Source organism: Hemicordylus capensis, chromosome 1 (assembly GCF_027244095.1).
Source record: "Hemicordylus capensis ecotype Gifberg chromosome 1, rHemCap1.1.pri, whole genome shotgun sequence".
Taxonomy (NCBI): Eukaryota; Metazoa; Chordata; class Lepidosauria; order Squamata; family Cordylidae; genus Hemicordylus; species Hemicordylus capensis.
This window is the reverse complement of record NC_069657.1, coordinates 453,986,988-453,999,298: the sequence shown is the minus strand read 5'-3', so window position 1 is coordinate 453,999,298 and position 12,311 is coordinate 453,986,988. Positions and strand designations below refer to the sequence as shown.

At 47.6% G+C, this 12,311-nt stretch overlaps 1 protein-coding gene across 3 annotated transcripts in view; it reads right to left on the bottom strand.

Annotated features, from left to right (window-relative positions):
* ADCY3 (adenylate cyclase 3) overlaps positions 1–12,311 on the bottom strand; it is a 130,968-nt gene that overhangs the window by 5,205 nt on the left and 113,452 nt on the right. For all 3 annotated transcript variants that reach the window (XM_053249274.1, XM_053249264.1, XM_053249282.1), the window contains 5 exons: positions 9,799–10,049; positions 6,636–6,717; positions 5,080–5,238; positions 4,271–4,417; positions 1,348–1,467 (listed from right to left, as the gene is read on the bottom strand). In XM_053249274.1, coding sequence (XP_053105249.1) covers positions 1,348–1,467; positions 4,271–4,417; positions 5,080–5,238; positions 6,636–6,717; positions 9,799–10,049 — 759 coding nt within the window. The remainder of the gene's footprint in view (positions 1–1,347; positions 1,468–4,270; positions 4,418–5,079; positions 5,239–6,635; positions 6,718–9,798; positions 10,050–12,311) is intronic.

Here is a 12,311-nt window from a genome sequence, read left to right as displayed (position 1 = left end):
TTCCAACACCAGGCAGATGAGAGAGGCTTTAAGAGAACCCAGCCATGTTGAGTCCCTCAGTACTGTCTTGGAAGGTGCACAGGAAAGTGTAGCCCCCATAGAGCTCTAGGAGGAAAGTGCTGGAAAGGACTCCCTCCCAGCACTCCGTGTGTGACTTCCAAGATGGCACTGGGGCTTGAGAGGGCTCTGGTTCCCGGGAAGGAGCCTGCCCCCAGCACTGAGCTGTGGGAATGGCCACCTCTGCATGGTGCTGGAGGCATGTGTGGAGTATCCAGCTTTGGCCACAGCTTCACACAGCCCTAAAGCCGAAGACTCCACTGCACAAGGAGCTGCACAGAGAGTCTGTTATCTGGGAGCCACCACTGGCTTCTGGCCTTGCAGTGAAGGGCATCTGCACTCCTCCATGTAACTTTGCCCTTCAGTTCTCAAGCTGCCACAGACATTTGTGCCAATTTAGTTTGTAAACAACACAATGTTGTTATGCTGTTGCTATGTTGTATTTTTAGACACCGTGGCTTATTTTTCAGAAACGCAACATAATTTTTAAAATAAATAATAGGTGTCAACACACACTTTACTGTACTCTCGTCATTCTGGGAAAGTAGCCGTGTCCGGCTTGTGAGAGAGAAAATATCAGAATTTCCTGCTCTACAGACAGCCTCTGTCCCCAAGTGGTCCATGTACTTTCAATAAAATCTAGGAGTAGCCATATCTGCTTTCAAAATGGCAGCACTCCTAGCAAAATCACATCACTAAATGTAGATTGTTTCACACACGTATTGCAACAAACTGCCTAAACAATGCAAGATGGTGGGATCCATCACAAGCATCCAGCTGTATGTTATTTTAACAGACCACGATGGAAGTGCACTCATCACCTTTTGTACAATTAGACACATTTCTTGTGCTCAGAGTAAATCAATTCTGCATGTCTGCAGCAGAAGCAGCTGTGCACAGCACAGATGGACTAGAACAGGTGTGTCACTAACCTTTTGCTTTTTCCCAAACCATTTTTTCAGTGATTTGAAAACTGCTTCTGCTTTTTGCTTTTTTTTTTTTTTAAATAGAAGAGAGGATGAAGGTGCATTCAGCTGAATAAACATACACGGGGCGCTTAATATTTTTTGATGTTCAAAGCTGAAGTCCATCTTAAGCATGAACTGAACTGAACTTTACAAAACAGACTTCTGAAACGGCATCCTGTTCATTGGTGCTTCTGTTGCATGGTGAAAGCTGAGTTGGGGGAGGAAGGAAGAGCAGCAAGCCTCGTGCAGCAGGTGTGTGTGGGGATATCCTCCAATCCCTACAGCAACATTAACTGTCCCATTCCCATCTTGCTCTACTTACCTTAACAGTGCTGTTGTAACCATTCATGTTGACATCTGGGGTCACTCCAGAAGCTGCCATGTAGGTGCTACCAATGGTTTTGATTTTGGTGATGCATCGGAATTGGGGGTCGTCTAGGAGCTGTGAGAATTGCAAGGCAAAGAGACCACCCCCACCCCCCGCCATGCCCCATCATTATTATCAGGGTCAAAGAACATAGGAAGCTGCCATATACTGAGTCAGAGCATTGGTCTATTTAGCTCAGTATTGTCTTCACAGACTGGCAGCAGCTTCTCCAAGGTTGCAGGCAGGAGTCTCTCTCAGCCCTATCTTGGGAGATGCCAGGAAAACTCCCTGGCATCTAGGGAACTTGGAACTTAGATGCTTTTCCCAGAGCGGCTCCATCCCCTAAGGAGAATATCTGACCATGCTCACACTTCTGGTCTCCCATTCAAATGCAACCAGGGTGGACCCTGCTTAGCTAAGGGGACAAGTCATGCTTGCTACCACCAAACCAGCTCTCCTCTCCCAGACTGAGACTAAGAATGGCAGATGGGGATGCTGGGTTTTTTTTTTGGGGGGGGGTCACCTGCTCACCTGGCCAACAGCCCCCTTCCTGTGGCAGAGGGGTGGGTTTGCCTCCATCTCCCCCTACTCCACCAGGCATATAATGTACCATCAGTTCTTGGAGAGACCGCTAGCACTCTGAGGGAATTTTGTTGCTTTGTCTTGAGTCTCTCTTTTTTCCATTGTTTTACATATTGTAAACCGCCTTGAGTGTATTGGCAGAAAGGCAAGATAAAAATGCAGCACTTACGCAAAACCACCATGAAATGATGTGGGCACCTGGTGTCTGCACTACAGTCGACTCAAAATATCGCCTCTCTTTCACGAGAATGCTTTCTCTGTTGTGATCTCCGCTGCCTACTGAGGTCACCTGGAGAGGACCATCTGCAGTGGTCACATTTGTCTGGTGGCCACTCAGGGAGGGGCTTTCTCCATTGCTGCCCCAAGACTTTGGAATGTGCTCCCTGCCAAAATAAGAGCCTCCCCATTCTGACAGCTTTTTAAAGGGTTGTTAAGACACATTTATTCACACAGGCTTTTAAGTAGACTTGTAGATCTATCATTGTTTTAATGTTTTAACTTTGTTTTTAGTCTTTTGTTTTATTGTAAACTGCACACAGCCACGAGTTTGGGGCGGGTACACAAATATGCTAAATAAATACATTTTCACCATAACATTTTGGGGTGTGTGTGGGAGAGAAATTGTGCATTTTCCTTTGCATTTGGGGAGGTACAATGGCAGGCTTACTGGTGGCAGTAAGTGGTGGCATCTTTCGGAAGGAGAGGGGGAATGCTGGCACCGAGAGAAGTGTTGTGGCCACTGCAACAAAAGAGACAGCAGGCAAAGAACTGTAAGGTGGGCTCACCCTGCTCTATCCCTTTGCCATTCCCAAGCCCACCCAGCTCTCCTTCCCCAAGGGCACCTGGCTCAATCGTGCTGTTGTCATAGCACTGCTGATATCCAACTCCCCACCAGTGTTCTCTCTGGGTTTTTTTAATCTGTGTGTGGAATGAGTTTTGTTCTGGGTGGCAGAATCAAAGCAGCCCTTATACAAAACTATGGTGTGGCCACACCTGGAGTACTACGTACAATTCTGGTCACCACATCTCAAAGGGATATTGTTGAACTGGAAAAGGTGCAGAGGAGGGCAACCAAGATGATCAGGGCCCTAGAGCACCTTCCTTATGAGGCAAGGCTACAACACCTGGGGCTTTTTAGTTTAGAAAAAAAAGATGACTGCGGGGAGACATGATAGCAGTCTATAAAATCATGCATGCTGTGGAGACAGTGGATAGAGAGGAATTCTTCTCCCTCTCACATAACACTAGAACCAGGGGTCACCCCATGAAATTGATTGCCGGGAAATCTAGGACCAACAAATGGAAGTACTTTTTCACACAACGCATAGTCCACTTGTGGAATTCTCTGCCACGAGATGTGGTGACAGCCAACAACCTGGATGGCTTTAAGAAGGGTTTGGATAACTTCATGGAGGAGAGGTCTATCAACGGCTACTAGTTGGAGGGCTATAGGCCACCTCCAGCCTCAAGGCAGGATGCCTCTAGATACCAGTTGCAGGGGAGTAACAGCAGGAGGGAGGGCATGCCCCTTTCAACTCCTGCTGTAGGCTTCCAGTGGCATCTGGTGGGCCACTGTGCGAAACAGGATGCTGGACTAGATGGACCTTGGGCCTGATCCAGCAAGGCTGTTCTTATGTGTGCGCACACCTGCATTCAGAGTGGAGCCTTCCTGATTCAACCTGAGCGGGATCTAAAATTAACTGAAGAGACATCAAAAATGTTGTGAGGCAACACTGCTCCCCACCACCACCTCTGGGGTAGGCAATCTTTGGCCCTCCAATCTGGAGAGGAGAGCTGGTCTTGTGGTAGCAAGCCTGACTTGTCCCCTTAGCTAAGCAGGGTCCACGCTGGTTGCATATGAATGGGAGACTAGAAGTGTCAGCACTACAAGATATTCCCCTCAGCAGGGGATGGAGCCTCTCTGGGAAGAGCATCTAGGTCCCAAGTTCACTCCCTGGCAGCATCTCCAAGATAGGGCTGAGAGAGATTCCTGCCTGCCTGCAACCTTGGAGAAGCCGCTGCCAGTCTGTGAAGACAATACTGAGCGAGATGGACCAAGGGTCTGACTCAGTATAGGGCAGCTTCCTATGTAGCTGTTGTTTGAACTTCAGTTCCCATCGTACCCTGCCTTGCAGGTGGGATTTAGGAAGTGCAGCAGCATAAAAGGAGAGCAGCCTGATGGCTGCAGCACTGCAACAGACGCATCACAGGCCTCTCTCTCCCCTAAGAGCACCCTTGGAACAAGGAGCTGGGGGGGCACTCCGACCCATCTTCCGTGTTGACGAAAGGGACTCACCGCATCAAAATCCGAGATGATCTCGTTGAGGAAGCGCAGGCACTCGATCCCGCCATTGTTGATGCTTTCCTCTGTGTAGAAGTCAGCGAAGTTTGGGAGGGAGGCAAACATGACTCCGATCTCATCGTAAGACTGACTATAGAGCTCCTGCATGGGCAGAGAAGAAGGAGAAAGGCCGGTTCACTCACAGCCAGTTCAGGTGCTGCATTGAAGGAGGCTGAGAACGGCCTGCTAAAAAGCAGATTTTTGCAACTCTGAGACTGGCTCCTCAGCCACGCCCTTCTCTGAACTGTGGAAGACAGAACTCCGTACCTGTGTGCCAGCCCACTGGACATTAGCTTTTTGAACCGGGACTGAACTATGAAGCAGCTTCATGCAAAGTCAGACCACTGATCCCTTTAGCCCAGTGCTGTCTACTCTGACGGGCAGCAGTTCTTCAGGGTCACAGGAGGGGTTCTTTCTCATCATCTGCTAGCCAGTTCTTGAGATACCAGGGGTTCAGCTGGGAGCTTCTGCATGCAAAACATGTGCCCCATCACTGAGCTATGGCATCTCCTTGATGCTGGGCTATGGCTTCAGAAGTGTGAGATCTGCAGCTCCTTCCCTTAAAAACTGCCCAGTATTCTGTTACCATCAGTGGCCAGCCAGATGACAGCCACCCGCTATTGTCTGACCTCAGTCAAATGTATTCAGGTACACTGTGGTAGTACATGGAGGTTCTGTTCAGCTCAGATTCAACTGTAATCTCTCTCATGAAGATGGGACCATTCCTCGCACCAGTGGCCTTCTCTTCGCCCATCAGTACTTGCCTCATCCCGTTTCTTGGACCCAAGGAAGTGCCGAGCGACATGCTCTGGCAGCATGTTGGTGACCAGGGCCTCGTTCCAGCGCCTCATCTCATACACACGCTCTTTCTGGTCGTGGACGTCGATCTTCCACAAGAATAAAGTCCTGGCCAGCTTTTCCACCTGCCACGGGGGGGGGGGGGGGACGACACTACGATTAAAGGGTCTTCTTTAGAAAAGCGGGAATAAAAATAAAGCAAATGGACTGCCAAGCAGCAGCCCATCTCGACACAGGAAGCTGCCTTCCTTCTGCAGAACAGGTGCCCTGTTACCACTAAGCTAAGGGCACTCTGCAAGTTGTTTACTTGCCACTTTCATGACCTTGCCAGTCTCTGTAACCAAAGTCTATTCCTTTCAGTCAAATTCAGAAAAGCAACAGTGCCATGTACCTCCCATAGCACTGAACAACAAGAGAACTGCTTTTTGCAAGCACTTGGGACTGGAGCAAAGTCCCTCCGTTCTTCAGCCATGGAACACCCCCACCCCACCCTTCCTGCTTTCTCGCTGGAAGAAAAGAGCCGGTCCAAAACCAGAGTGCAGCCACGCCGTGGGGTGGGGCCAGCTGCAGCTTCCCAAAGCAGGAGGCCTGTCAGAAAGGGCAATTGCTCTGAGATGCATCAATTGGTTCCACTGGCTAAGGCCTAGTTCTGCCCCCATCAGCACCAGGATCTTCCAGGCACAGTCCAGAGCCCTGAGGCCATGATTCCAAACATGCTTCCCTACTGGAAGATGGCTGGGTTCAGGGCTCTTCAAACACAGATGCAACTGAAAATAAATGTCCCCAAGGACGATGAGGCCACTCACACCAGCAGGGCCAGCCCTATCTTAAGGGATGTTGTTTATCCCTGTCTTAAAGCTCTCATTCCCATCTTAAAGGCCCTTAATTCTTCAGCTGGTCTAGAGTAGGGGCTAAAACGCCCCTCTCTGGGCTTAATAACAGCATGAGGGATGCAATTTTCATCTCAAACACGGCACAAGGGGGAAGGTTTAAGTGCTCCCTCCAGAGGTGCCATGGTCCCAATCCTGATCACTCAAAGATCATCACCATTTACCCTAAAAACGCCAAACACACAGACCAGTGCCACATTTCATATGACCTGTAGTTTGGCCCTATGTATCAGTTCATGGAACTGAAATAAATGCATCTTCCTGCATAGAGAGCCAGCGTGGTGTAGTGGTTAGAGTGCTGGACTAGGACCGGGGAGACCCGAGTTCAAATCCCCATTCAGCCATGATACTAGCTGGGTGACTCTGGGCCAGTCACTTCTCTCTCAGCCTAGCCTACTTCACAGGGTTGTTGTGAGGAGAAACTTAAATATGTCGTATACCGCTCTGGGCTCCCTGGGGGAAGAGCAGGATATAAATGTAAAAATAAATATAAATAAATTCACCCTGCCTCTATTTCTCTCCCCTTCATCATGTCTCCCTTTGTGGATTTCTACACTGCAAACCCCTTGGGACAGGGACCTAGCCTCATATGCTTTGTAGAGTGTTACGGACAGCACTAAATAAATACTTGCATGGCGCGAGAAATAGTAGAAACTGAGCATCATCACAAAGATCATGGCTGTCATGGAATACTTGGATGGAACCAGCGATGACCTGCGGGGAAGAGCAAAATGACCAAGGCTCACAATCCAAGAGCAGGGCATGACTGAGAGCTGATCTGCACATTCAGCCCAAGTCACATGGCCAAATCCTTCTTGGCCTTTACCCTTTCGGTCTGCAAGTGGAGGGCTTGCCCCATGTGAGGAAAATCCCCCTGCATATAGAAAACGAACACATCAGGGCAAAAGGATACAAATCTAATTTTTTAACTCAACAGCTAGTTTTCTAAATTCAGGGGGTTGTTTTCCATATGGGGGAGCATTCACAAATGTGATCCCACACCTACAGTCCAAAATGCTGCTGTCTAAGAAAGCCTCTCTACAACATGGTGGTGTAGTGGTTAGAGTGCTAGACTAGGACCAGGGAGACCCAAGTTCAAATCCCCATTCAGCCATGAGACTAGCTGGGTGACTCTGGGCCAGTCACTTCTCTCTCAGCCTAGCCTACTTCACAGGGTTGTTGTGAGGAGAAACTTAAATATGTAGTACACCACTCTGGGCTCGTTGGAGGAAGAGTGGGATATAAAAGAAGGTTTTAAAAAAATGAATCACTACTGAATGCTTAGCTCAGTTCCAGTGCCAGATAAACAGTTATTTATTATTTTTTAACAGCATCCCAGCTTTGACACATGGCAAGCTGCAAATCCCACTGGAGAGTTCAGGAGCTAAACTGAGTTTTCCAGACTGTCCAAAGTGTCTGAGATTGTGACCTCATCAGCATCCTCCAGGACAGCAGAATCTGGGATTTGGACCTGACCTCCTGGTCCTCTGAGGGGCTGGGTATCCGCACAGCAACCCAGCCTTCAGTTGGCATTTGCATGGGTGTGTCTTTGGAATTTTTTAAAAGAATATTTACCTTTTTAACATTTTAACGCATACTTTTATATTTATAGATATATATATCTATTATATACTTTGTGAACCGCCCAGGGACCTTTTGTATAGGGCAGTATATAAATGCACTGAATGAATGAATGAATGAATTTTAAAATGTTTTGAGGAATTTGTTTATGGGTGTGTTTGTGCAACAGAAAGTCACCTGATTACCTACAGATACCAAATTTTGCACACACAATCCTGCCACTGAGAAATTAGCCAAATGAACTACTTTTTGCACCAGAATAAGCTGCGGGAAAGGTTTAAATTTTTTTTACTCATTCTGAATATACAGTAATCATCAGATGTAACTGTTATTGTCCTGAACAGATTTTTAACACTCAATAATCAGATCAATAATTTAAACATGACATTGTGCATGAGAAACAGAAGATCTTTTTCAGATTCAAATTTAGTATTATTCAAGTTGACGATATATGGTAATTATTCAATAAAACAAAGGATGTTTTAAGTTATCATCCTACAAATTTTAAACTGTTCTTTTGCTTCCCTTTTGCAAGCACATTAATTTTAAAAACTTCTTTTACTTATATAAAACATTGTATCTATTCTATATTTTGAAGATCTTGTGGATTTGTTTGTGCAAAATAAAGTCACACTTCCTGATTACCTACAGAAACCACATTTTGCATAAACAGTCTTGCCACTTAAAGTAGCTGAATGCACTACTTTTTATTTATTTGATTGATTGATTGATTGATTGATTGATTGATTGATATACCACCCTTCCAAAATGGCTCAGGGCGGTTTACAATTAAAACAAACCACTAAAACAATAAGAGCTAAAACAAATTTAAAATAATATAACAACAATTAACAATTTAAAAACATTTTAAAACAACAATTAAACAATTACAGTGATTAAAAGCCCCCAAATCAGGTTAGAACATTAAAACAGATTTAAAAACCCTGGAAGGCCAGGCCCAAACAAATATGTTTTACACCGGAATATGTTGAGGGGAAAGCTGTAAATAACTTTAAAAAAACAACAAAACCACACAAAATGTCTTTGTCTAGCCAACAACAGGCTTCACCTACTGGTTTAGGGTAATTGCTTTTTTCATAAGGTTTACATTTTTCCCCTAGTTTTCCTTATTGATCACAAAACAAAAAACGGGGGGGGGGGTGTCAAATACAGCAGGAAAGATGACATGAAACAGAAACCAGTGTTCAGCTCAAGAAAAGAGTTTGTTCTAAACTGCTACATCAAAAGAAAAACGGATATAACTTACATCTTTGTGGAGGAAACTATTTGTATTTTGCTATAGAAAAACCATTCCCGTTAAGAGATCCCTGCCCACCACCTTTGCTTTAGCAGCTCTGCCACCTCAGGTCTCCGGCCCCGTCTCCCTTGCAACCCTTCATCCGGGAACACCCTCCCAGAACCTCTTCCTGGCAGCACCTCCACTTCTTCCAAGTCCTTCCTCCAGATCCCCTTTCGCTGTGAAGCCTTGGGTTTAGAGTCCCAGGGGTGTCAACAGCAGCCCTCCAACTGTTGCTGGCCTACAACTCCCATCATCCCTGGATACTGGTGATCATCGGGACTGGGTTGCAGGCCAACCACAGCTGAAGGGCCAGCGTTTGACAGCCCTGACGGACTGGTGAAGCGAAGCCTCTGTATGTGCCACTGAACGGAGCACAGATGCTTCCCATTAACCCTTTCCTCTGGTTTCTTCCCCTCTATCCCCTCTGAGTCTGAAGCCTTCCCCTGAACTGAAGTTTAGATAGTCATCTCCTTGGAGCAGAGACCCCACCTTTTTGCTGTGACTCTGCAAAGCACATGCACACATACATGGGTATACTGTATTTGCCTGAGTCCAAGACTCGTTCCCCCTGCCCTCAAGTTATTTGATGTCAGAAATTGGAGCAGGGTGGGGGGTGGGTGTCTCAGATTCAGAGTCTTGTTCCTTTTGGGTCAATACAAATGCAACCTGTATTCAACCTCTCCCCTTAAGGGGGTCATCTTAAATCCAGAGCCATGTTCTATTCAGGTAAATACGTTATAGAGATGACAAGATTACATCCCAAATGGCCTTTGGCAGAGGAGCCACAAATCCCCTCTGAGTGTGCTTCTGCAAGAGTGATGGGCTTTCCCTTCCACTCAAATCCTGGTCTGCGCCACGGACTTCCCACCTCCCCCCCAATTCCCCCACCCCACTCCCGACCCTGAGGCTCTTACATGTTCTCATGGAATCGGTCCTCGTCATACTTATCGAAGATCTGCTGCCAGGCCAGGATGTTGACCATGCCCACTGCCCCAGTGATCATCAGCATGAGGGTGAGCTTGACCATGTGGCTGACCTGCACCAGCATGATGGTTGCAATGAGGGCCAAGACAGCGATGTAGCTGTAGTACTTGGGGTTCTCCACGCAGCTCTGCTGTGACTGTTCCGTACCATTGACAAAAGTGTAATACTGTTGGCAGCTGAGCTGTGGAGACAGGAGACAGGGTGTCAGGATCTCGGCTTGCTTGGGAGACCACTGCTGCCAGGGATGCTGCAGCAGATTCTTGCACTGGGCAAGGGGGCAAAACTGGAAGATCTCCAAGGTCCCTTCCAACACGAACATCCTGCTCTAGGGTTATTCTGCCCAGAATCCTGTCCAGTGAAGAGAAGCATTAGTTTCGGAGCACCCAAAGAGCCTCACTCGACCGAAGACAGCACTCTGATGGGTTTACCAGTGAAGGGAATCTGCAATATTTATCCTGGTGCCTCTGTGCTGTGACTCATTTGGGTTATAAGCAGGCTCAGTTCACCAGCCAGCCAAAAGTTTTACTAGTCAGAGGATTCTTCAAGCTATGATGCTACACACCTGCTATCGGGAAGAAGCTGCAGCAGCCTGCCACAATGCACCCCCCACCCTGCCTCCCGGGTCACGTCTGAAAATGAACAAAGGAACTGTCATTCACACACAGATATGCACGAGTGTACAGACATCTGAACACTCATACCGCATAATGTCTGGATAAGGTTCCTATCTGCAACTGACAGTGAGTGAGTGAGAGAGAGAGAGAGAGAGAGAGAGAGAGAGAGAGAGAGAGAGAGAGAGAGAGAGAGAGAGAGTGTGTGTGTGTGTGTGTGTGTGTGTGTGTGTGTGTGTGTGTGTGTGTGTGTGTGACAAGCTCTCCTTATATATCACAAACTCCTGCCTGGTTTTTTTCCTCCTCTCTCTCTCCTCTCTTCTCCCCTCCCTGAACTCGGCTGTCTACCTGGACTCCCTCTATCCCAAGGAAAGGACATCTATTCAGTTCTACATTTTGTTTCAAGCAGTTCAACTCCTTTGGCGCATAGCAGTGCTTTTGGCAGGAAGGCACCTGCTACTATCAGCACATCTCTGTCTCTCTCACACTCAGAGAGAGCCCAAAGGTAATTGGGGTGTGCAGGAACTCCCCAACCACTGCAACCACCTCCTGTTCCTGCTTAGTCCAGCTTTGCTGGGACTCCTGGATTGCTTCATCAGCCCATCCACGGCCCTCAAGCTCATAAAGAGCAGCAGAGACAATAATTCCTGCCTCCTGCCCTTGACTCCATCCACGTTTCTGCCAGGCTCACCTTGCTGCCTGCTGCAGGTCCTCCCTCTCCACGTTGCTGAACATCCTCCAATGCCCCTTTCTCCTCCACCACCCGTCTCCTCCGCTCTCTGTCTCACTTTCTGCTGCCGCCCCGTCCTCCACTACCCTCCACCCCACTCTGGTCCTCCTCCTCCTCCGCTCTCAGCACGGGGCCCTACAACCAACCCAACTTGCGTGCTCTCTCAACGGTAGCAGTCAGGGCCGGATCAAGGCTTGGCGGGGGGCAGGGCACTTAAGGCAGGTGAGGCTTGCATAAGAGCATAGGTTGATAACAAGAGCCACACAGTATTGATTCAACACTGGTCCCGGGGAAGCCGCTTGCCTAGGGAGCAAGAGGCTGTGAGTTCGAATCCCCGCTGGTGTGCTTCCCAGACTGTGCCTAGTAAATATATATTTGTAATCATGTATATTGGGCAGCAGCGATATAGGAAGATGCTGGAGGCAGAAGCTCACTTCAGTGACAACAGCAAAGGCATCAGCTCATACTGCATGGGAGGAAAGCAATGGTGAAAAAAACCACTCCTGTATTGTTCCCAAGAAAACCACATGGCTCTCTGGGCGCCATGAGTCGACGCCAACTCGACAGCATCATCTTTCCTTTTCCTTTTCTCTCTTTCTTTGTTCAATTATAGCTATGCCCCTGACATATGTATGCCATCTTTTTGCCAAAGCACTTGTGGACTGCTTTTTGGTGGTGATTAAACATGGTGGGTTGAAAAGGGGTGGGAGGAGGCTATGCTACTCATGCAAATTGCCACGGGGAAGCATCGCCTCTCAATGGAGTTGCACTAGGCCTGATATTGCTTCCTCCATGCAGGGACTCCACATGTGGAGGGTTTTTTAGAGTACCCGATCTGGGCCTGAATCTCATAAAAGGCTGGTCACAGCAACTCACTTCATGATGCAATCTAGCTCCCATTGAAGTCAATGGTGAAACATCTGTTAATTATAATGAGTCTCAATTGCAGCCTTGTTTGGAAATATGTTCCCCTTAAATCAGTGGGACTGGCTTCTGCATAATTCTAAGGCTAGAGGTCTAAATCAGTGTTTCTCAACCTTTTTGGAGACAAGGACCGCTAAATTCTTCGTGCAGAGTTTCAAGGACCACTACATTCTTCATG